This window comes from Peromyscus leucopus, chromosome 9 (assembly GCF_004664715.2).
Source record: "Peromyscus leucopus breed LL Stock chromosome 9, UCI_PerLeu_2.1, whole genome shotgun sequence".
In the NCBI taxonomy this organism is placed as follows: domain Eukaryota; kingdom Metazoa; phylum Chordata; class Mammalia; order Rodentia; family Cricetidae; genus Peromyscus; species Peromyscus leucopus.
In genome coordinates this window covers 44,310,440-44,336,250 of record NC_051070.1, presented here as the reverse complement: position 1 = coordinate 44,336,250, position 25,811 = coordinate 44,310,440, and the positions used below count along the sequence as shown (strand labels likewise).

At 43.3% G+C, this 25,811-nt stretch overlaps 1 protein-coding gene across 1 annotated transcript in view; it reads left to right on the top strand.

Annotated features, from left to right (window-relative positions):
* The window catches only part of Vwa8 (von Willebrand factor A domain containing 8), a 342,755-nt gene that overhangs the window by 84,977 nt on the left and 231,967 nt on the right, over nucleotides 1–25,811 (top strand). The window contains 3 exon segments of the mRNA XM_028878597.2: nucleotides 9,154–9,285; nucleotides 11,824–11,958; nucleotides 12,039–12,116. Of these exon segments, the coding sequence (XP_028734430.1) occupies nucleotides 9,154–9,285; nucleotides 11,824–11,958; nucleotides 12,039–12,116 (345 nt within the window).

Below are 25,811 nucleotides of genomic sequence, written 5' to 3'. Positions count from 1 at the left end.
TTAATTCTACGCTAGAGAAACTTTAAATGAGTGGGCAGCTGACCATCTAGTTTTCTTTACACAAAGTAGGGTCATTTAACTTCTTTTTATGACTTTGTTTTCCTGAGGTACACACTGGGGCCTATGATTAATTCTGTAAGTTTACATGACCAAGGAACTCAGGCCTAACCTTGGGTGTAGAGACATAATGGCTTTCTTTGGTCATCAGCCTGTTTTTCCACCAGCAGAATTTGTGGGTCTCTAATGCATGGAACTTCCCTGTTCTTATTTTCTGTCCTCAGCAGGTCTCACATCTAACAAAGGGGAAGGTGACTTTTATACTGTATTTGCCCTTTCTGTATCTCTTAATGAAACAATTGGCAGAATAACCTAAACCATTTCCCTAATCATCTTCGCTAACTGTCCTAACCACCTGTATCTTATAGGCTAACTCAGAAAGTCCAATTAAATCATAGATCTAACTAATTAGCTTTGCTCTTATAAGAATCATCTTCATTATGATCTGTAAGTAAATTGCCCAGTGAGGAGTGGGATTTCCAAGAAACAATCACACTGTACTAGATACAGTGGGATCCCTTCACATAGTAATCACACCATGCCAACTACAGCAGGAACGCGGCAGGCATCATCATCATCATCATCATCATCATCATCAGCAGCAGCAGCAGCAGGGGGAAGCACAGCAAGAACAGGGCGTTCTGGAGACATTCCTGCCGGGCTTCTCCAGGATGGACTCAGAGTAGCGTTGTTATCCTCTGGGCTGTATTCCTTAAGCTCCATAGCTGTCTGCAGCTCCTCAGACATGGCCACTGGCACAGCAGGAATTGGGGAGAATGGCGAGGTCTGCCAGAGCCATGGTTGCTGTGCTTGAGCTGGCTGGAGTCCCTTCAAGAGATACTATGTGAGGAGGAGGAGGAGGAGGACACGGGCAGCGGCAAGAGCGAAACTACCCCAAAAACATGCAGCAGTAGGGAAGTGTGTTACATTGTCTGAGTCGGGAAGCCGCCATGTTTGACTCTGTAGTTCACTGCAAGGCCTACACTTTGAGCTGGAAAAGGACTGTGAGCTTGTCTTTGAATCAACACCTGAACCTGACAGACATCAGTCAGAGAAGCAGAGGAGCTGGTGTTTGCGGTCAGAGACGACTTCAGCTTCAGAGAGGCCGAGTTCCCTCAGTGCAGCGCACATGTATTGGGAACAAGGGGGCATTTGAAGGAAGAAGAGAGGAGACTGCCTGGAAATTCTGCTGAAATGAAGCAATGTGAAGTATTTTGTGATGCAACTCGGGCTGGGGAATCTTTACTGTGTAGATAACTCAGTGAGAGCAAAGGTCTTCATTCTTTACAGAGAAACTCCATTGATGTGTTTCTAGACTCTAGTTTTAAAAGCAAATTAAATACTTTGTTGTTACTGTTTTTCTCTTTGAAACAGCGTCTATGTAACCGTGGCTGGCCTGGCCCTCGGTATTGGGACCAGACTGGCCTTGAACAGGATCTGCCTGCCTGGAGAAAGGACTAGTGCTGCTTTGCATATGTAGCTTGCCCTTCATTTTACCCTTCATGATAAGGGAAGCAGAAATATGGTTGGAGGTTCATATTACAAACAGAAATCGTCTGACTTTGATAGTAGGTGTTGGAATTACTTAGCTAAGAGAAGAAAAAGTGCCACTGTCGCCTTAATTATCCCGAGCATGAGTTGAATGGCAGGCACAGCTCATCTAACCTGAGGAGCTGCTTTTGCTCACCGGCCGCTCGCTACACATGTGTGTGTTCAACGCCTTAGCTTCTGTTCACCTGCCGCTCTCTACACATGTGTGTTAGTGTTCAACGCCTTAGCTTCTGTTCACACTGCCGCTCTCTACACATGTGTGTTAGTGTTCATTTTCTTTCACACTGCCGCTCGCTACACATGTGTGTTAGTGTTCAACGCTTAGCTTCTGTTCACACTGCCACTCTCTGCACATGTGTGTTAGTGTTCAACGCCTTAGCTTCTGTTGTTCACACTGTCACTCTCTACACATGTGTTGTTAGTGTTCAACGCCTTAGCTTCTGTTCACACTGCCGCTCTCTACACATGTGTGTTAGTGTTCAACGCCTTAGCGGTAGAGCGGCTGCACACAGCTGCAGCTCTTGCATCTGGTCTTGTGCACTCTGTGACTTATTTGCTACTTTAAATGTCTCTCTCTCAAAGTATATCTTAAGTTAATGTTCGTGTCTGAATGTTATCCTCAAATAGTTTTGATAAGAATATGAAAGTGAACTTCCTTACATTTAGAAAGGGTTACATTAAAGGAGTGGACATTTCTGCTCTAATAGAACAAACCAAGAAGGGTGTATTTTCTCTTATAGATAGTCTGAGAAATGGATGAGTAGTTGCATTTGAATTATATATCCACTTGAGTTTTAATGTAATCATTTAATTAGACCACATTTTAAGGGAAAACCTATTACCTGCTGAAAATGCAGTCAGCTAAAATTCAGAATACTTTCCTTTTTTTTTTTCTTCCCTGAACCAGCTATAGAAATGACTGGAATGACTTCATTCCCCAGATGGTGCTTGTCACATGACATTCCTGTTCTTAGAACATCTCTGTAGCCATGGAATCACTTCTAGCTTTAGTTAAGACTCTGAAAGAAAATGCTTTCATTCTCCTCTCGCCATGCTTTGAGAATGGTGCGCCTGTGGCAGCCCAGTAACAGATGCGGCCAAGCTTCTGATAACGTGTCTTGGCACTCGGTCCTACTTAAGTAGCGCTCCATCGTGACAATGGCTAAATTAGTAGGTTCCCTTGGAAATTTAGAAACAGTGTGCCACTCTTGTTCATTGATAATGTAGTCTGAACCATCTCTCTCTCTGTGAAACTTGGAAAGATCTTGCACATAGTGTTTTTTTTAGCCAGTTCAACAAACATTAATTGAGCATCCATTATTTGGCAAATAATAGTCCACACAGTGAATTCTAGGGATGCAGAAACAGATGCTATCTGATGGATCCTCTTGGAGAATTTATAGTCTGGTTAGGGCAGCAGACACTAGCAACATTCTAATATAGTGATTTTATAATACTGGCTAGTAAAGCATTGGTTCAGTGACAAATAGGAATGAAATAGGCACAAGAAATGTCTCAGAGGTGGACGATAGCTGATAAAAACTAGGGTGAGTTGGAGGACTGTTATGGATCATTAACTATGTAAAGGTTTGTTACATTTGTTTTTGCTGTGGAATATCACTTTAACTGTAAAGGTGTGTTACATTTGTTTATGCTGCATTTGTTTAATGATATAAGAATATATTGTTACATTTGTTTAATGATGTAAGGGTGTGTTACATTTGTTTATGCTGTGTTTTTAATGATGTAAGGGTGTGTTACATTTGTTTGTGCTGCATTTGTTTAATTATGTAAAGATGTGTTGTATTGTTTTACCTTGCCTGCCTAAGGCACCTGATTGGTCTAATAAAAAGCCGAATGGCCAATAGCTAGGCAGGAGAGGGACAGGCGGGGCTGGCAGGCAGAGAGAATAAGTAGGAGGAGAAATCTAGGCTCAAGAAAAGAGGAGGAGAGAATGAGGGAGACACCCAGAGCCAGTCAGGCAGCTGCCAGCACAGAGTAAGACATACAGGGGGAAAAAGTCCCGAGGCAAAATGTAGATAAAGAGAAACAAGTTAATTTAGTTAAGGGGGGGGGGAGAGGGGAAGCTAGCCAGAAATGAGCATAAGCTTAAGGTTGAGCATCCATAACTAAGTCTCTGTGTCATGACTTGGGAGCTAGTTGGTGGCCCCAAAGAAAAAGCCTGGTGCAGAGAACTCTGTGCAAAAGTGCGAGAGCAGGAGAAGCGATTGGAAAAGTGAATTGATGGAGATTCTATTAGTTAGCGCGAGAAAGTGGAGGGGTATGTTTGCGTGGAGAATGGACCTTGAGGTTTCTAAGTGGACTTGTCCAGCAGCCTTTAAGTTGTCACTCTATTTAGAGCTTTGTAGTTGTTGTTGTTTGGTTTTTCGAGACAGGGTTTCTCTGTGTAGCCCTGGCTGTCCTGGAACTTGCTTTGTAGACCAGACTGGCCTGGAACTCTCAGGGAACTGCCTGCCTCTGCCTCCTGAATGCTGGGATTAAAGGCATTCGCCAGCACAGCCTGGCTTCCAGAGCTATTTTGATATTAAAGATAAATTGTTGGGGCCTGCCTGCAGGTGCAGAGCATGGGATGGTTCCTGGCAGGAGATTCCCAGGCAGTGAATGCTGTTTGCCATCTTGGGGATGCCATGGCTGTCCTTACTGGGCTCTGGGGCCCTTTCACCCATGTAAGCAGAGCATTCGGAGGAAAAAAAAAAGATGAGTGCTTGGGAATCATTACTGTATGAGTGTTAGTTGAATTCGCGGGGATGCATGAAATAAACAATGGGAGCAAAAGAAAAAGAAGAAAAGCTGGATGCTGAATCCTGGAGACCTCGGCATTTAAGGATTAAGGTGAGAAGTCTGTGGAGCTCTGAGGAGAAAGCAGAGGAAGTCACTTAACAGATTGTTGTAGTATTCAGTTGAGAAGTTATGGGGCCTTTGACCAGCTGTGAGGTCAGTAAGAGGTAAATAGATTTTAGGTTGTTCACAGTAGAGCCAATATGATCTGCTAAAGACCTGGATGCAGGGCTCCGCCATATAGTCTAGGGCAATTACGAGCTTTTTGGATTGTAGAATTTTATGATGAAGTTGGGGCTGGAGAGGCTGTAAGAGAAGATCAGGATCCCATGGTTGGCCATGTTTGATTGAGGTGCATGTTAGATACCCAAGTGGAGATGTCAGAGGGCCGTGGAGGCACAGGTCGGTCATGGAAACAGGTGACTTATAGAATTATGTATCTGGATAAGGGGGTTACTTTTTAAAAAGGAAATAGCCAGTGGTGGTGGCACATTCATTAATTCCAGACAGGCAGAGGCAGGTGAATCTCTGAGTTCGAAGCCAGCCTAGTTTACAGAATGAGTTCAAGGACAGCAAGGCCTACACAGAGAAGCCCTGTTTTGAAAAACTGAAGGAAAAAAAAAAGGATGGATACCTAAGTCCTCTTAGAAACATCAGATTTAAAAGGATCCCATTCGATGCGGTTTTGGTATCCAGACAAACATGACCTTATCCCTTCCTCACATGAACAGATGTCAGCTTTGGACTTTTCAGTCCAGGATTAATGGGTGTTTTTGATGTCTTTCTCTCACTGCTCCCAACCTACCCTGTATTCTTTTGCATGAGTCCAACTCAGAGTTAACCAATAATGCACTGGTGTCGAGTTAGGGTAAGGAATCAGAGTGCTTCCCCTTGGTGTCCTTTCATCAAGAGCAAGCCCAGATTTGAATTCTTACTTCTTTCTATCTGTGTCTTCCATTGTCTCTTTCTCGCTGTTGTAGGAGTCCGAATCTGTGCCTACCTGAATGCTGTCTGGTAAATCTGTCCCTGCGTCTGTGTCCCTCTGTGTGTGCCCATGTCTGTCTCTAGCAAAGGACTTTGCTTTCTTTTTTTTTTTGAACAGTACAGAAAGCATCACATTAGGGGAGGAATGAAGGGTATTTTCCATAAATCTTTAACAGAGTTTTACAAGGGATGAAGTCATTGACTCCAACTGACCCCAGTGCACTCAGATAAGAGCCCTACAAACACTATTGTGAACAGACTTACCAACCTATATCCACGTTGTATTCAGCGTTTGTACTGGATATTCATTTTATAAGGCCACCTTCAGCCTATTTTCTGTTTCCAGCAGATGGTTATAACACACATGCATTACCTTGGGCCAGGAGTATAGAAGAGTAATAAATTAAGGGTATAGCTATGCAGAGCTTAGGTTGTAGAAGTTAATTACATGGGAAATCCAAGGCAAGTAAGGTTGGTGGTTCTCTTAAAGGTAGATTAGAACAAACAGGCTGAGTACACAGTGGGATAGCAATCTTAAATGACTTCAAGGTGTGTTTTATTAACTCTTGGCTGTGAGGTTCAGCAAAAGTTCCAGTCGCTTAGAAGGTAAAAGGTATCTTTACCATAATGTAAATCATTTCTTTCAATTGATAGCTTTTCTTAAACGGTCCTCTCCTTGTGTACCTTAAAGTGAAGTTACTGAGAAAATTAAGGAGAATTTTGAAAATAGACTGAGAAGGAAGAGGCGGTGAAATGGGGAGAATATGAGTTTATGAAGTTGGAGGTTGTTTATGGACTTACCAAGCGCAGTGCTAGTGAAGTGGGAATGTAAGCCACAGTCAGTAGACAGAAGAGAACCAAGGAGATGACGAAGATGGGACAGGATGTCTGCTTGTAAAGTGTTTGCTGAGTTGATGCCGAAGATGGTGGGCCTCTGCGGTGATGTAAATTCAAGAAATGTCTCTTTCTTCTGACAGGATGGACAGACATCTTTATAAGAACAAAGGCCGAAGTTTGTGGGGTGTATGGGCTGTAGGGTTGGGTAACAAGAGGAGGACATTCTGGGACATCACTGTATCTTGCTTTGGAGTGATGTATGAGCATCCTTTTATCCAGAGCTAGAATGATGGAATTGTCATAATTTGAAATGGGAAAGATTTCTAGTAACTTTCCATCACTTAAAGTAGAACTTTTTTTATTGAACAAGCAGGAAAGGAAGATTTTGATGGAAAAATAGATTTTTTTTTGTTTTGTTTTGTTTTGTTTTTTAAAAAAAAGGTTTATTTTATTTTAGGTGTATGGGGATTTTGCTTGCATGTATGACTCTGCACCACATGCATGCCTGGTACTTGTTGAGGCTAGAAAGGGCACTGGATGCCCTGGAACTGGAGTTAGAGATGGTTGTTAGCTGCCATTTGGGGAGCTGGGAACTGACCTCCAGTCCTCATCAGGAGCAGCCAGTGCTCAGTCATCTCTTCAGACGTCAAAGCATAGATGATTTTGAGGATGAAGAAAAACATCCCACTTACATTTCTACCTAAGCAACTTTCATTGGTCACTGACTCTGTCCCACGTGTGGTTCTGGGCTCTGGAGATGGTGGATAGATACGTGTGGTATTTTCCAAATGGCCGATGTTCTCCTAAGGCCTAGGATTGTATCTGAAGACTGTCGCGAGAGGAGAGGACCAGCTAAACTGCCTCCTGCGGCCCACTAGCTCAGCTCCCGTGGGTGATTCCGTGGGAGAGTAGCAGTGGCTTTAGAAGCCACTGACCCGAAAAGAGCCCCCCAGGAACAGGACCACATATTTAGTTAGTAGCTAAGGAACACGGTCTCGAGGATTTCTCTTTGTGTTCCACATCCTAGACAGAGAAAGTGGATCATTTAGTGCAGTGGTTCTCAACCTTCCTAATGCTGCAACCCTTTAATACAGTTCCTCGTGTTGTGGTGATCCCCAACCATAACATTATTTTCGTCGTTACTCCATAACTGTAATTTTCTACTGTTATGAATTGTAAATATCTGTGTTTTCCGATGGTTTTAGGTGACCCCTGTGATTGTGTGCGACTCCCCCCCCCCTTATTAAGACCCACAGATTGAGAACTGCCGAGTTAGTGTGTTAGGATTGGTAATTAGAGGATGAATATGGATGCCGTACAGACCAACATCAGTGTGGTATATTTTATTTCAAACCACAGTGCAGTTAGTATACTCCTCGAGAAAGTGTGTCAGAAAATGGTATTTCCATTTGTTTAAGTGAAATTGAGTTTGTAGGAAAATTATGAAGTGTGGTGTCAATCATCCCTTTCTGAGGTGTAATGAATCATGTCTCATTCTCCAGAATTACCTGTCAGATTAGCAGTCCTCTAAGTGGTAGTTCACCTTGCAGGGTGAGCTTCTCTGCTATCTGAAGTGTAATCTAGCTGACTGTTCTTACTCTACTGAAACATTTCACCTGGAGTTACCTGTTAGGATATAACCAGTACAGCAAGTGTTTGAGCACATTTGTGTTCATTTCTAGACTGTGCGTGCTCTAACTTAAACCTTGATCAACTCAGAGAATGTCCTGTAGCTGGGAAGACACATCTTTAATTTCACCTACTTTCCTGGAGACTAACAGCTGTTTGGTCCGATTCGGATGAACTTCATTCCTTGGCTGTGCCTTGCTCCTCTCTGTTGAATCTCCCCTGAAATTTTACCACTCTCCATGAAATCCATTCCTGTAGTTGCAGTATGGAAGCAGTTTCATTACACTCTTGTATGCTGTGCAGATTATGTAAGGCACTGGACTTCCAGTTTTATGGTAGCACAAATAGATAATTTTTTCTTTGGTTTCTGGAAAGGAGTGATTGCCTATGGGATGTAAATCTTCAGAATGAAGACTTTAACTGAGCTGTTGTATTTGAACGTGATTTTCTTCTGAAAACTATTTTCTGGACTTGTATAATACTTTTCAATATCAGACGATTATTCTGTCATTGATCTGCATATCTTTATTATAGTGATAGTGTTCTAAAATAAGTATAAGGTTTTTTTCTGTTTATTTTTTTAAAAACCCTCTTTTTTATATTGAACATACTTTAAGCATGGGTTTTAATTAATTTTCAATTAATTCTGTTTTCAGTGTATCTGCTCTCTGTGTGCACTTTTTAATATAGTAGTTGGTATAAGGGCATGCAGTCAGTGTTAGAATGTTCATAACATTCTTGGCTCACCTCAAGAAACACCCAATGGTTCTCGCCTTCTAAGCCCAATTCCACAAAACTGAGAACTACACTGTGCAGATGGCACCATCCCAGCTGCTGTGCAAGACTGACTGACTGTTGGAATTAGTCCGTTACGCTGTCTGCACAAAGCGACTGTGATAGTGTCTGACTTCTGTTTTCCCGAATTTGAGGAACACATTACTCTGTGCTGGTTCCAGCGATCCCCTGGCGTAGGCCTGTTTCACCTAAGTGTTTTCTAGAGTTGAATCATCGCTTTCTAGCAAATTGTAATGTATTATCGAGAAATGTGGACTCCGAGCTTGTACCAGCTCAGGAATGGAGCATCCATTTTCTGTTAGTAGACTTCAGCGACTATTTTTATATCATCTTTAATTATTGTTTTAGTGGAGTGGTGTGAGTAGAAAGTAAAATAGTCTCATTAACTTCAAACCTCTGCTTGTCTAAGTAATATGGAAAGGTTTCAGTTGTCATTAGCTAGAAATTCAGTTATTTAATATTCTGAAATGAAAGGTAAATTACATATCTTGTAACTTACAGCGCTTTGAGCTCCAAGGTTCTGGAAACTCCCTGCTTCCTAAAGAGATTGTAAGAGTGGAGAGGATGATTGACGGCCACATCTCCCAAGCTCACGTGACAATCCAAGTGGCAGGGAAAGAGGTGACCATTAAGGTATGTCATCCCAGTTTTATTCATCCTAAAATCTGTCTCAGTCTGGACACTCAGTGGCCTAAGTCAGGCTTTTGGTATACCGGTAAGTCTTTGGCTCTGCCGTACCTCTCTAGGTCCACCAGTGTGGCCACATCTGTACCCAGAGCTGTGTGCTCTTAAGTGGGAAAAGTCCAGAAAATGGGGAAAGCCTTCCTTCACAAATGTGTGGTTTGCCTCTGAGAAAATCAAGTGTTGGTTAATGGAAATGTTTTGTGCCCTGAGTTTTTGCTAAGGAATAGTGCTTTCACGTGGATACTCTCTAGCATTGGAGAAAAAGGTTTTCTCCAGTGGGTGTCACTGAGTGTAACAACCCCACTCCAGGGCAATCCCCATGCCCGGAAGTAGTTGGCAAACACAGAACAAACTCCATGGTGTTTATTTGTTTTGTGGGCTTTTTTTGTTTGTTTTGGCATTTTTGTTTTATTGGTTTATTTATGTTGTTTTTTGTTTGAGAGAAAGAACATGAAGTTGTGTGGGTAGTGGGGGGGAGGATCTGAGAGGAGTTGGAGGAGGTGCAAAACATGATAAAAATACATTGTATGAAAAAAATAAATATGGAAGAAAAAGAAATAGTGCTTTGAAACATTTTCCTCAGTAGAGAACCCCAGTAGTCCTGAAGTAGTCCTATTATTTTATAATAGCTTAAACAGCTGAGTTGTACAGTGACTTCTTGATCCACCCAAGTTTCCTGGTCAGGGAGTGGTCGCCAGGGTTTCTGGACAGGCACAGATGCCACTGTGCACCCATCCTGCTTCAGATGGATGTCCTGTCCCAATCTGAGCTAGAGGCAGAAGAGTGAGGACCGCAGGGGTGTGAAGGGTGCAGGGTCTGGAGATGGAAGGCATAGGGTTGTGGGGAGGAAAAAGGAAAGCTTCTGAGAGGAGACCCAGGCTGCGTCTTGAAGAAACAGTGGAGGAGTGTTCTAGTGGACAGGCACTGCGGCAGTTTTAACACAGTGTGTGTTGTCAGGAGATCCGAGCCGCTGCAGTAATGTGTTTCCCTTGGTAATGGCTCTGCACGTTCATTGCCTGCCATGCCGTCCAGTTCACGTCTGTGTTGGTTACCAAGGTGATCTCCCTGAAGTGCAGGCCTGATACTGACACTTCCTAACTACTAATCTGTTAGAGTTCATGTTGTATCCAGTCCAGCCATGCCCGCAGTCCTCAGCACAGCATGGGCCCCAGAAGGCCAATAAAGAGAAAATGGTCTCCTCCATACATAGGATCTAAAATGATCAATCTCATAGTAGTTGAGAGTAGAATAGTAGTTACCAGAGGTTGGGACAGTCAGGGCAAGAAAGGGGTGGAGAGAGGTTGGTCTGTGGGGGCTGAGTTACAGTTAGCTAGGAATAAGAAGCTCCTGTGTGCAGTTGTGTGGTTGAGCGACTACAGACAGGGATAAAGTATTAGATATTGCAAGTGCCTCGGTCGAAGGATTTTAATTTTTTTAAAATCACAAATAAGTTTAAAGAGAGCCATGTGGTGGTGTACACCGTTAACTCCAGCACTTGGAAGGAGAGGTAAAGCATCATGATTCTGAGGCCAGCCTGGGCAATGTAGGGAGAGTGACTGCCTCAAAAGCAAAAGCAAAACCAAAGCAAAGCAAATGAGGATCCTCCTGGCCCTGCTAGTTAGCCTTTTCTGTTAGTACCAGTCTTTTCTAAACATTACCCGACATATACATAGTGTAGAAACATCACAGAGTATCCTACTTATACACACGATTTTTAAGTTTATGTATGAGTTAAAAAAAATTTAATTTAAAAACATCCCTAGAGGAGTAGAAGAGGTAGCTGAGCAGTTCAGTCACTTGCTGCTCTTCCAGAGGACAGAGCTTAGTTCCCATCATCCATGCCAGGTGGCTCGCTAGCGCCTGGAACTCGAGCTCCAGAGGTTTTCTCTTCTGATCTCTGCAGGCTCCCACGCACATATGATATAGACTCACATACATTTAAGTGAAAAATAAATCTTAAAATAAATGTCCTTAGAGAAGAAAAAAGCCGTTAATGTCCAAAACCCGAATGAATCTGGGGAAAAAGAAAAACTAAAAGCAAAAGCAGATGAGTGGGAGGAAAGATTTTCCTAGATACTTTAGTGTGGCAAGCTAAGAAGAGTGGAGAGAACCTGTGGATAGGGCATTTAGGAAAGAAGAGTTCATTGATAAGACTCTAGTATGTGATAACTTTGAATTTTGTACTTAGAACTGGAGTTTAAGAAAAGGTAATGTTATGCTCACTACTGTTTGTTTTTAACGACAAGTTAGTAAGAACATGAAAATGACATGTTCTGAACATATTTGATGGTATGAAACTTAAATTTTAGAGGAATAATTGATATGGAGATTTGATAAAGATTATTAGTTTGAAATGGAAAAAGAGTTGCATAGAGTTGATAGGTAAGAAATCAATAAGGGACTTTTAAATGGAAATTACGTGCTTCCTATTACTAATATTTTGAGAAAAACATGGAATTTTTTTTTTTATCCTTTTTAAAATGACAGGTGCCAGCTGGGACCCGAGCAGTAAATCAGCCTTCTGCATCTGACCGTTTCATTCAGACTCCAAGCCATAAGCAGTTGCTGGCTGAAATGATGCAGTCTCACATGGTGAAGGATATATGCTTAATTGGAGGAAAGGTAAGACAAGGTATAAGCATTTGCTTGCCAGCTTTGAGTGTGTGGACTGAGCGCTTACGTGTTGCTGTTCCTGTTTGTAGGGTTGTGGGAAAACGGTCATCACTAAGAACTTTGCTGATATCTTAGGATACAACATCGAGCCCATCATGCTCTACCAGGTATGTCCTCGCTTTCCCAAACTTGTCCTGGAAACAAACGTGCTTAGCCTGCTAGTGCTGCTGACCTGTTGAACTTCTGATGGAGATTTACAACTGAAATAGCATTCAAATTAGAGAGCAATTGTGTTGATTCGATAGCTGGCCCCTCACTCATGTTCATGTAAGTAAATCCAATTGCTTAGCATACCTTGGTCCGCAGTTGGTGCCCTATCTGGGGTGAGTAGACACTTGGTCACCCATCTCTATAGAAAACGGGAATGGAAATAGATTATTACATTATTAAACTAGACACACTTCCTAACATTCGCCACTTTGCCGGCTTTTGTACATGGAGCTCAGTACACTCACAGTGTCCTATAACCATCAACACTTTAAAAGTTTTACTACGTTTATTTATTTGTTTATTTCGCGCGCGCGCGCGCACATATGTGTGTGTGTGTGTGTGTGTGTGTGTGTGTATGTGTGTGTGCGCGCGTGCGTGTGCATGTGTGTGCATGTGTGTGTGTGCATGTGTGGAGTTCAGGGGACCACTCCCAGAGTTGGTTCTCTCCCTCCGCCATGTAGGCCCCAGGGACTGGACTTGGGTCGTCTGGGTCGACGGCAGGTACCTTTACCTGCTGAGCCATCTTGTCAGCCTCACTTACTGCTGCTGCCTTTGCTCTTTTCTCCCTCTTCTTCCTCCTCCTCCCCCTCCTCCTCCCTCTCTTCCTTTCCTCCACTGTCTTCCCCTCTTCCCTCCCCCTTCTTCCCTTCTTCCCACTCCTCCCTCCTCTTCCCCTCCTGCTCCCCCTCCTCTCCTCCTCTTCTTTTTTAAATAGAAACTCTAATCCCAGTAATCAATAACTGCTAAGTTCCGTCCTTACCTACATCCTGATAACCTCTGTTTCCCTTTCTATCTCTGGAAGTTTGCTTAGTTTAGATACTTCACATGAATGGAACCCGGTGCCTTTTGTCTTTTTCTGTGTAGTCTACTGAATTTAAGGTTGTCCCTGTTCACCCTTGGAGCATGTAGCAGAATCTCACTCATTCATGGCTGAATAGTATTGCTGCACGCACACCATTGCGTCGTCCTCTGGTGATGGAACTTGCATTGGTCTAGTTTCTGGTTGTGAGTCTTGCTGTTGCCCTCAATAGGGAAAGAGCCCAGTCACTGCTGTCAGTTCTGCCAGGTCATTCATGCATGTGACCCCTGGGTCCTGGGAAGTCTCCCGTCCTGCAGCAGCGTGTGAGAGATTTAGTTCTTCCGTGCGTGTCCCATCACTGCCCGTTTCACCCTTTGTTTCTGTTTTACAATGATCGTCCCAGTGGGTGTGACATGGCTGTACACCGTACTTTTGCTTTGTATTCCCCCTGACTGAAGTGTTGAACATTTTTGTGTTTATTGACATTTTCTATCTTCTTTGGAGAATGGCCTATTCAAACCCCCTTGCATGTTTTTTGTCCTTTAATTTTTAAGTTTGTATTCAAAGTAATGGGTTTCATTATAACATTTTTGTGCATAGGTATCACACATGGCTTTAATCCATTCCCTGCACAGCTGACTTCCTCCATCTCCTCTCTGGCTGCTTCCCTTCTCACCCCAGTAGCCCCGCCTCCTTTCATGGCACAGGTATCCAGTTACCTTCTCTTTACCCTTAAGGTCTCTTCTTGTCTGTCTTGATCTCATCTCTAGTATCATGCCTATTCTCTCTCAATCTCTGTCTCTCTCTCTCTCTCTGTCTCTCTCTCTCTCTCTCAGTCTCTCTCTCACACACACACACACACATACACACACAGATTTTTTGTTTTTGTTTTTTGAGACAGGGTTTCTCTGTGTAGTTTTGCACCTTTCCTGGAACTCAATTTATAGACCAGGCTGGCCTCGAACTCGCAGAGATCTGCCTGCCTCTGCCTCCCAAGTGCTGGGATTAAAGGTGTGCGCTGCCGCCGCCGCCCAACGAGATTTTTAAAATAGATCCTGCTTATGAAAACACTGTGGTATTTGCTTTCTTGAATCTGACATGTTGGTTGCCACTGATACGTGAGTGCCATTTTTTGGACCTCTATACACATCTTGCCATACTGGCAATTGTCGTGGTTTATAAGGTGTTCCACCTGGGTAGGACTCTTTAATTGTTTCCCTCCTTGGCAGCTTGCATAGTATTTTCTGAAACCATCAAAGCCTAGACCACAGGAAAGAGGCTTTTAGGTTAGATTCAGCTCAAGTCATCCAAGTCATGTGTCCTAAGTGTGTGGTGTCTTCAGCTATAGGGACCTTCCCTTAACACCTGAGATGTAACCAAGGGCTGTATTGATACCATTCATCTGTAAAGAAAAGTGAAATCATGAGATTTGCAGGTAAATAGATGGAACTAGAAAAAATTATACTGAGCAATGTAATGCAGACCCAGAAAGACAAATCCCTCACGTTCTCTCTTATTGGTGGTACACAGCTCAAAATCCTCAGGTGTGCGTATACAACATGGAGTAACCACAGAAGAGTGTAAAGCAACCATAGGTGGTAGTGGGGGTTGGGTGGGGATAGCAGGATGTGGGAGATATGATGTAGGAAATGAGAATAGTGGGGAACGCGCTCCAACGCCAAGGTTGTTTGGGAAGGCTTCAAAGAACGACATTAATTTATATTGACCTAAAATCAGACACAACGATGTAGTGTAAGTGTATATACACATACATATACACATATGTACGTTCACATATATCTGAAAGCTCGGCTGACAGTGCTCTGCACAAAAGCCATAAACTAAAAACCACAGTCCTCATTTCAAAGGTTTGCTCGGGGAACCCAAGTGACTCCCAGAACAACACAGATATTTTCAGTTCTTTGAGGACGCTCCACACTGATTCTGTGGGCGGACCAATTTACATCCCACCAGCAGTGAGGACGGGATTTTCCCCACAGCCTTGTCAGCATCTTTCGTTACTTGTTGATTTATTTTGTTAGTTTGTTTTGTTTTTTAATGACAGCTATTCTTAGGAGGGTAACATAGAATTTCGAAACTGTTTTGATTTTCATTTGTCTGATGGCTAAAAATGTTGAACACTTTTCAAGGATTTCTTGGCTCTTTGCATTTCATGTTTTGAGAACTGTGTTGAATTTATTAACCTATTTATTGATTAGATGTTTGAGTTTTTGCTGTTCTTTGTGTAGTCTAGGTACTGATAGCTTGCCTGGTGTGTGGCTGGAAGGTCTCTCTCTGCTCCCAATGACCTCTCACCCTGGTGCTTATTCTCTTTGCTGTGCAGAGGACTTTAATTTCACGTGACTCCATTTGCCAGTTCTTAGGAGTATTCCTGTGCTGTTGGAGTCTTTGTTCAGAGAGTTGTTGCTTTGTGTCTGTCTTGAAGTATTTTACCTGTCTTCTCCTGGCAGTTTCAGCGTTTGGGGCCCTATATTAAAGTCATTGACCCATTTTGAATTAATTTTTGTTCAGGTCAGAGATACCGACCCGACTGTATTCTCCTACTGAGGAATCCAATTTCCCCGGCATTATTTGTGAAGAGGCTGTCTTTGCTCTGGTGTCTGACTTTTTTTAAATCAGGAGTTAGGTGGCTGTACCCGTGTAGGTTTCTTTCAGGATTCTGCTGGTCTGCTGTCTTTTGAGTATGCCAGTACCGTGCTGATTGTGTTGCTGTGGCTCTGCAGTGTCATCCGAGGTCAGGTACGGTGATGCCTGCGGCACGTTCTACTCAGGGTGGCTTTAGCTGTTTGTGGTATTTCGTGTTTCCCTGTGACTTGTAGGATTCTTTTCTCCAGTTCTGTGAAAAATGTCTTTGGGAGTTCGGTGGGATTGGAAGATTCCACTGTGTTGTGGAGAGCTTCTCTTCTGGTTATATCTCTTTCTTTTTTCAATGCCTCCTGTGTTTAAATATTAATTTTTCTCTAATTTTGGAAATTTTATGCTATAATTTCATTGAACACATTCTCTATCTTTTCGTGGTAATTTCAGCTCCTCCTTCTGATTGGTGCATTTGTAGGTTTGGAATCGTGATCTTAGCTCACAGTTCTTGGGTGGTTGTAGTCATGCTCACTGTTATTAGTTTTTTCCTTATCACCGTACAGATGTAGGATTTCCCACCTTTGTCCTCCATTCTTGATATTCTTTCTTCTGCTTCATCAAGTCTCTTGTGATGCTTCACACTGGCGGGTTTTATTGCTGTTTTTTTGTTTGTATCTTTATGTAGCTTGTGTACATGTTCATGTGGGTGTCTGCATAAGTGTTATTGGTATCTGTGTGTGCACATATGCCTGTGTGCAGGTGTGTGTGTGCGTGTGTGCACAGGTGTGCTGATGGAGACTAGAGGTCAATGCCAGCTGTCACCTTCCATTTCACTCACCTTTGTAGAGAAGCATTTCCTGCTGAACTAGCTAGTGAGGCTTGCTGGGAAGCCCCATGGCGCCTCTCTTCTCCTCTTGCTCCGGGTTGCAGCTTGTGCCGCTGCGCCTGGATGTTTGTGGTTTCTGGGGGTTGAACTCATTTCTCCCAGCTGCACAGCCAGTCCTTCACCCTCCGGGCCTCCTCCCAGCCCCTTGCACTGCTTTATGCTGCTGTCCGGTCTGTGTTGGACAAGTGTTGGTGCTGTCTTCCCTGGGGGCTTTCCTTATTTGCACACAGATGCCTCTGCTGGCCACCCTTAGCCCTGCAGTTGGGCACCCACTGCTTCTCCTGTCCTCTGACACTCCAGATTAGTTATCCCTTCGCCAACCAGGGAATCGGACGTGTTTAACTGGGCTTATTGAGCTGTAGGCATGCCCTATACATCCTGGCTATTGAATCCGTTCTCAGATCTATATGATTGGCAGATGCTTTTCTCATACTGGGGTTTTCTTCTCACCTTATTGGCTGTGTACCTTCATACACAACAGTCTTTGTACCAAAGCCCAATTATCCTTTTCCTTTACTGCTTATGTTTTTGCTGTTGTTTTCAGTAAATCACTGCCAAGTCAAATGATGTGATTTTATTCCCCCATTTTCTTCTAAGAATTTTCCCATTTTAGGTCTTAAAGTTGGGCCTCTAATTAATTTCATTAATTAATCCAACTTTAATATTTTCCATGCAGGTCCTGCATTTTCCCAGCACCAACACTGAAAGTGTTTCCTCATTGAATAGTTATGGCATATTTGTTTAGGATCAGTTCATCATATACACGGGGGTCTCTTTCCTGGGTCTCTGTTCGTAGCCTTGTCTATGTCCCTTGCCATGATCTATTGCCACGCTGTTGGATCACTGCAGTTTCAGAGTGAGTTTTGAAATGAAGAACCTTTACCTGCTGTTTGTTTCCTTCATCATTGGTTAGTTAGGGTCCCTTGAGATTTTGTGTAAGTTTCAGGATGGATTTTTCTGTTTGTTTCTGAAGATGAGATTGAGATTTTTGAGAGGAGTATTGATTCTGTGACTTAGCCTCGTTAATGTTTCATCTCCCATAGTCCTCCAGGCAGTTGAACAGGATTGCCTTTTCCTTTATTTATATTTATCTTGGTTTCTTCCAGCAGTGTTTGTCTGTTTTGTGTGTAAGTCTTTAATCTCATTCATGACAGTCATTACAAATAATTTTTAAATGGATTGTTTTGGTGAATGTACACATTGCGCATTTTTACTTTTTAAAAGAAAGTGTATAGCTAATGTCTTGGAGTGACATTCCCTACTTTTTTCTTTTTTAATTTTGTGTTTTGTTTTGTTTTTGGAGACAAGGTCCCACCATGTCATTTTGGCAGTCCTTAAATTCATAGAGGTCCATCTGTCTCTGCCAAGTGCAGGGATTAAAGGCCTATGCCATTTTGTCCAGCTGTTTACATTTTTGCAAAGGTCTCTCCTAACATTTTTATCCTAATGATTTTGTGATGCTACACCCCAACCCTTGGTTCTAGAAGTGTTAGTAGTGTCCTGAATGGGGAAGAGTTTCTATTTTCACTCTTTGGCTAGGTTTGGAAGAGAATGTGATACTATTTACTTTCATTTTAGAGTGTCATTGGTGTTTTTTCCTTATTTAATTATGCTGCATAATTATTTCTTGTTATTAAATTGTATTATGTGTGTATGGGTGGTTTGTCTGCATGTATGTCTGTGTACTACACATGTGCCTGGTGCCAGAGGAGGCCAGAAGATGGCATCAGATACCCTGGAACTGATGGTTGTGGGATTCCATGTAGGTGCTGGGAATCAAACCCGGGTCCTCTTAAAGAGCAGAAAATGTTCTTAACTGCTGAACCATCTCTCCAGCCCCAGATGTAATTATTTGTCCTAGTAAACATGGTTATATTAAATGTTCCTGGGCTTGGAAGGTGGCTCAGCAGGTGGAAATGGTAGCCTCACAACCCAGGACCTGTGCTCACTCCCTGGAGCTCAGGTGAAAGGTTGGATGCTGTGAGGCAGCTTGGAGTAAGCCTCACAGGGGCAGGAGCCAGGGACCCTGTTTCAGCAAGGTAGAAGAGGAGAACTGTCTCGGAAACTTAACTTCTGAATTCCATGTATCCACTGTGGAGTATACATGCATGCGTACCACATGCATAGTTAATTACAAAGCACACGTCACACATTCTCATTTCTGATAAGTGACATTTGAAACAGTTAGTTGTGATGTTTGATGATAGACTGTTTTGTAAGATCCTCCCAAACAAGTGATGGTGTGAAGATTCCTCTCTTATGCTTGAAAGCACTTTGTCCCTGTCCTCTGAACTGACCCGCGTCTCTACTCCTTTACATAATTCTCAGTATCACATTTCAAGGAAGACAGGTAAAGGTAGATAGGTAAAATAGGAGATAAAGGTCATTAAAATGACCTGATGGCGGGACTTAAAGATTTTAATATTTGCTGCAAGTCTCTGTGATCTTGAGAGATGAACTCTATGAAGACACACGTCTATGTTTGCGAACTGAAGAACTTGAGTTACGGTGAAGAGCTTTAAATTAGTAGAGTCACTGTGAGCGCTGCTTCAGTGTGTGAGTTCATCTGGCCAGCGCCTTCACAACTCATCCTAGAGATGTTTGAGAGTGGCTTTATTGTCTCACCACCCTGTCTCCAACACCCTCTACTTAATTTATGATAAAAGATTCTCTGTCAAATACCATGGGAAAACTGAATTGATGCTCTTTGTGACATATGATTATCCATATTAGAACAGTTTACCTTCCCAAGTGACACAAGACAGTTTTAGGAAGATCTTTTCTCTCTTTTTCAAAATTTATTTTTATTTCTTGAGATTATAATTACATCATTTCCCCTTCTCTTTCCCCCTCCAAACCCTCCCTCCTTGTTCTCTTTCAGATCCCCGGCCTCTTTTTTCATTAGCTGTTTTACACACAGGTGTGTATCTGTTTAACACATGTATATTTCTAAGTATAACTTCAGTGTGTATGATGTTACTTTTATGAATGTTTTCAGGGCTGACCATTTGGACAGTTAATCATACTTTCTCTGGGGAAGACTGTCCTCCCACTCTTGGCATTCCGTAGTAGTTCTCTTGTGTAGGTTGACATCCCGGGCTTTCCCATCCACATTAGCCTGCCTGTTGTCACCCTGCTCCGCGCATGTTTGGCCTGTCCTTTGGTGAGACTTGATGGGGGCAGCACCTGACATTACCAGGAGACAGAGGCTCACACCAGACTCTGATCCTCTGGCTCTTACAATCTTTTGAACTTAGTATTATTTATAAAAGTGTCAACATTTTTAAACTTTAAGGTAAAACCCCTGTTCTGATAAAGCTGGAAAGACTTTATAGACCTTGTGGGTTTTTCTAAACACTGCTTTGTGTATCCGTTTTCTGCAGTCAATTTTCACTGATAGTTTTACACTTTCTGTCTAAATTGTGAAACTTATATATGCTTTCTTCTGCCATCCATTGTGGAAAGAACCAAACAACACATTCCCTAATAATAACTCAGGTCCCTTAGCTATCCTGGAAAACCACTCAAAGTGTCCTGTTACTGAATTCTTGCCTTAGCATGTGAAAGAATTAATTTTAGAATCTGAGAGTATAATTTTTGTCTATTTTTGGAGATTGAAAATATTAATCTCATAAAAATATGATATTAATGTTTTTTGTTTTCCTGTTTAGTTTGTTGGTGGATAGGAAGATAAAACTTTTAAAGTGGGTAGGTTATTCTATTTCTTGATACACTTCTTGTGCTGGGTAGTGACATGTCAACTTGACACAAGCTATGGTCGTTTCGGGGGAGGGAACTTCAATTGACATGGGGATGCCCGTGATGCATTTTCTCAATTGATGATTAATGTGGGAAGGCCCAGTCTATTGTGGGTGGTGCCATCCGTGGGCTGGTGGTTCTGGCTGCTAAAATAAAGCAGGCTGAGCAAGCCATGAGGAGTAAGCCAGTAACCAGTACTACTCCATGACCTCTTTTTCAGCTCCTGCCTCCAGGTTTTTTACCTTGAGTTCCTGCTCAGACTTTCCCAGATGGTAGATTCCAAGATGTAAGATGAAATAAACTTTTTCTTCCTCAGGTTGATTTGGTCATGATGTTTTATCACAGCAATAGAAACCCTACCTGAATAGTTGGTATCCGGATCATGGGGTGTTGCTGTGACAGGCATGTGTTTTGGGGAGGATTGTGGTGGCATTTGAATCATGGACTGGAAAAGTCATTGAGTACTCAGAGCTCAGTGGACTGTCCTGCAGGAGCTTGGGAGATAAGCATGTTAAGAGCAGTTCAGACAGTGGAGGCCTGGCCTGTGAACATTCGAGGGAAGTTTTGAGAGTCTTTAAAGCCTACTGGGGCAGTTGACTATTTTAAATTGAGAATCTGTGACTCTGGCCCGCTGGGGCTGAAGGACAAACGGTGACTAACCAGAGAGAAACCTGTACCACTGAGGTGAAACCTTTGTTTTATTGGAATAGTTGATGCTGGTCAGCTGCAGCTGAGAAATTACCAGTGATGAGGAAGAGACCAGTGCCATTCAAGATCTTAAATCTAGGTGTGTGTCCCCAGTGACAGCACACAGAAGCTGTGGTCCAGAGGGCCCAGGTTGTATGTACCTGGTGCTGGCAGCCAAACTTGGTAACAAGTAAGTTTCCCAGGTAATGAAGGGGTCATGGAGAGAGACTGAGACTTGGCACCATGTGGCAAAGTTAGAGTTCCTGAGCCCAGAAGAGGTCACTGGTGAAGGTTACAGCCCAGTTATAGCTGACACCCCAGCACCTTCGAGATGTAAGTACCATTGGACAACCACCAAGGACAGCTATGGAGTAGAGCTGGCCTGAGCCTCGGGGACAAGCTATGTGTGCCTGGGACACCAGAGCTGGAAAAGTGGAGCTCGTCTAGGGCCCTTTGCAGTCCAGAGGATCCTGAGTGAGCCCCCTGATGTCAAGCACTGAACTTTTTTTTTTCAACTTTTTATTGATTCTTTTTGTTTTTTACATGATGCATCCAAATCCCACTCATCTCCCCATCCCCTCACCACCACCCTCTGCTCTTCTGACCCCTCCAAACAAAACAACAACAACAAAGTTTCAGCGTGGAAGCTGTAGTGTGGCTGAGTGAGTCATACAGTGTACCTCTTAGTCCATACGTCTTTACTTGTAAGTGTTCCTTACAATGGATCGTTGGTCTGGCTCGAGGCCTCTGGCTTCTGCTACTCTATTGATACTGGCCCTCACTGGGACTCCTGGATATTCTGTTGTTGTCCTGTGTCATGGGGATCCTGTAGCTTTGGATCTGCAGGTCCATCCATCTGCGTCACATGCTCTAGCAGTTCATAGATGTGGTGGATGTTGGGGTGGACTAACTCATAGCCCTGGTTCTGGGCCTGGGATATACCTGGGTTGGCCAGCCTGCCAGCTTTCCCTTATTGTCACCGCCAGGGTGAACTCTCCAGCACTGCCCCAGGTAGCTCACCCAGTGCAGCAGGTAGCAAGGGGTGGGGCCAGCTCTCCTGCTGTCACGCCCTTGGGTCCAGCTCTCCCGCGCTCTCACCACCAGGGGCAGCTCTACTGTTTGCCCAGGTGAGGAATATGGCCCGCTCTCCCATTGCTGCAGTTGGTAAGGGACAGGGCCAGCTCTTCTGTCCTCTTGCCGCCCAAGGCCGGCTCTCCCGCCTGCTGCAATTGTCAAGGGGTGGGGAGTGGAGGGCAGATTCCCCCACCCATGTCACCACATGGCATATGACGGAGGGCACAGGCGCTGCTCTCCTGCTCTCGTCTCCGTGGGACTGACTCACCTGCACCCCACCAACCGGGTAGCTCTAGTGTGCTTCCCAGGCAAGGTACAGGGCCCAGTTGCCCCTGTGCTGCTGCTGGTGAGGGCAGGACCAGCCCTCCTGCTCTTGCGCCCCCTGGGGACAGCTCTTCTCCCTGCCATAGGTGGCAAGGGGTAAGATGGGGAGGGCATCTCTTGCTTATCCATGTCACCACATGGCTAAGGAGGGAGGGTGGGACCAGCTCTCCTGCTTGCATGCTCTCCAGGCTAGCTCCCCTGTGTCCGCCAACCCCCAGAAGGTCGGCTCTGCTGTGCTGGCTGGGTGAGGTGCAAAAACACTGAATTTTTACACTGTTGAATTTTTGGTTTTACTTTGGTCTGGTTCTTCCCACTTGGAATAACAAAATATTTAACTTAACATTGGATTTTATAGGAGCCCACAGGTGAGAGATTTTAAACTTTTAAAGAGACTTTGGAGTTTTAGAGAGATTGAATATTTTAGAGAGATTTTAGAGAAACTTTGGATATTGTAAAACTTGGATTTTCTTTCTCTTTTTTCTTTTCTTTTTTTTTGAAAGGCTTTTAACACTGGAAGAGACTTAGATATTTTAAAGAAACGGAACTTCTAAAGACTGTGCGACTTTAGAAGTTGGAGTGTTTTATAATGTGATATTAATATTACTGTGAGATCTTGGGGATGAACAAGAATGAAAGTTATGGTTTAACAGTGCTGTGTTCCTTTGTGTACCAGGGTGACAGGGGTCAGTTGTGCTGGTCAGTTTGACATCAACTTGACAAGCCCAGGTAATTATGGCAGAGGGAACTATAGTTGAGAAAATGCCCTGCCTCCAGATTGCCCAGGTCTTTGGGGGCATTTTCTTGATTGATGGTAGATGTGGGAGGGGCCAGCTCACTCTGGGCAGTGCCACCCCGGGGCTGAGGGCCCTGGGTTCTATAAGAAAGCAGGCTGAGCAAGTCATGAGGAGCAAGCCAGTAAGTAGCCCCCCTCCATGACCTCTGCATCAGCTCCTGCCTCCAGGTTCCTGCCCTGAGTTCTTGCCCTGACTTCCCTCGATGCTGGACTATAAGCTGTAAGATGAAATAAACCCTTTCCTCCCCAAGTTCATTGTGGCCATGGTGTCAGGGCAGTAGGAATTGTAACTGAGACATGTCTGACTTACGAAGCCAGTCTCTTAGTTTCTGTAGCAGGATGTCATTTAGTCATGTTTTATCATCCTTTCTCTCTGGAAATCGTGATCACAACTGAAGCATGTAGGTTTCTCCCAAAGTCTGTTTGCCTGTGCTGTGCACGTAGTTTACTGACTTTGGAAATTTCTTGTATAGAGTGTTTTAGAGATGAACAAACTAGTCACATATCCTGAAAACTTCCCAGTGTGTTGTTCTGTTCATTACTCTTCAGAGGAAGTGCGTGGGGCAGAGCAGTTGCTGAAGTGCAGAAATTGGGAAGAATTCTTGAGCAATGGAAAAGCCGTGACCTGTTTGAACGTCCCCCTTGCTCTGTGCATCGCTGCTTTCTGTGAACTGTGCCGAGCCTGTGCCGAGCCCTGTATTGACGTCTGTGGATTTGCTAATTGATAATCAAGTGGTTTTCATGGTAGAAATTAAGCTCTTGAGATCAAGCATAAAATTTTGCTTTCACGTTCATATTTTTAATAAAGTTCATTGATCTTTTGGGACTGACAAATGAATTTAAGAGACTAAAGGATCAATTTGTTTTCATAATTAATGGAAACATTTCAGAGGTCTGACTCAATGTGGAAAACTGAGTAGGAGCAAGTGACGGCTCCCCATCTGTCTCTAGGGACAGAGACGTCCTGTGATTTGTATCTGTGCCAAGGTGCACCTAATCCATGAGTTTTGCTGTTCCTTCGACTTAACTCCTTATAGCCTGTTTCATGTAAAGTCGAAGGACAAGGGGATCTTAAATAGATTTGTGGCAGTCTGTAAACTACAGTTTATGTTAGGTGTGAAATCTCAAATCATCTGGCTCATGTGTCAGGGCGGCTTCTGTTCACTTCTTACTCTCTGTCAGTGTTGAGGCTGTGAGTTCATGGTGTCAAAGAAGCGCTCACCGGGTTTGAGATCTTCTCTTTCTAAACGCTAGTTGCATTAAAGGCTAAGTTAAAGTCACTTAGAGTTTTAAGGGCATACACATCTATGGACCTTTGAGTGGAAACAGCCACTGTGTAGGACACGTTAACATTTTGGGGTCCCCATTGACTCGTTAGTTCAGCTTTTCTTCCTGCACCTAAACTCCGCTGCGCCTGTTTATTTTCCTGCTTCCATCCATGCTGAGTCTTTGCTGGTGTCCATACAAACGGTAGTTTTTTGCTTTGATCTGCAGAGAACCTTGTCACTTTTTTTCCTGTTAGTGTGTCTCCGTTTCTTCCATAGAAGCTTTGCTGATGAATTTGAACCTTCCTCGTCAGTGGTGGCTCCCCAGGACTTCCAGTTTTCAGCCTGGGATTTGCCCAGTTTTTCTTTCTAATACCTATTTTCGCTCTTTCTAATTCCCTCTTATACCTTTTGGCCACTTTTTATAGTTGGCAGGATAACACTAGGATTTCCCGTTTAACCAGCAGTCTTCTCTTTCTCTGTCCCTCCAAAGGCCTCAACCTGGCAGCCACTAAGAGCAGCGACTCTGGCTGTTCAGCTCTGTCACTTCCACGACACCCGAGAGAAAAGTCAGAAAGTAAAGCTCTGTTTCGACACCCTCTGTCCTCTGCAATAGAAACGATAAGCTAAAGGCAGTTATGTTTTATGTTTTGTAAATATCATCCTTTTCCTTTTTCCCACCTGCAGGTGATTCAGCCGTAAATGAACGAGAACATACTTGATCTTTTATGTATGGAATATTGAGTTGTTGATAGGTGTGATTCAAGACTAAGTTGGTACTAATGACCTTGCTTGTATTTTCATGTTGTTGGAAGTGCACTCTCAGGAAGTGTGGGGTTGCTTTCTTTGGATAGGCTTCGTCACATTGAGACAAAGAATTGTGTAAGAATTGTGCCGTCTTATTTCCCCCAAGACCACTGGACTAGAAAGCTGTCAGGATGTTCAGTATTTGCCCAATGACAGACACGAGGCTTAGTACAGCTTCAATTTTCTTAGGACAGAAGTGGAATTTTTTCTGTTTTTTTAGTGTAAGAGTTTTAATAAGATACAATTGTTAATAAATCTCATTTTAGGGGCCATTTTGATCTTCTTTGTAGTTTATTTGCTCATTTCTCTTGCTTATTTTTTGTATCAAGTTTTCATTTTTAAAAATAAATCTCTTTTTAAAGTTTAGCTTTATTTCTATTTTATGTGTATAAATATTTTGCCAGCATGAATGTAAGTACACCATATGCTTGCGGTGTCCATGGAGGCCAGTGAGGGTGCCAGACCTGCTGGAACTGGAGTTCAGACGGTTGTGAGCTGCAGTGTGGGTGCTGGGAACTGAATCCGGGTCCTTTGGAAGAGAAACCAGTACTACTGAGTCATTCCTCCAGCCCCAATTTTTGAATTTTTAATAGATGTATT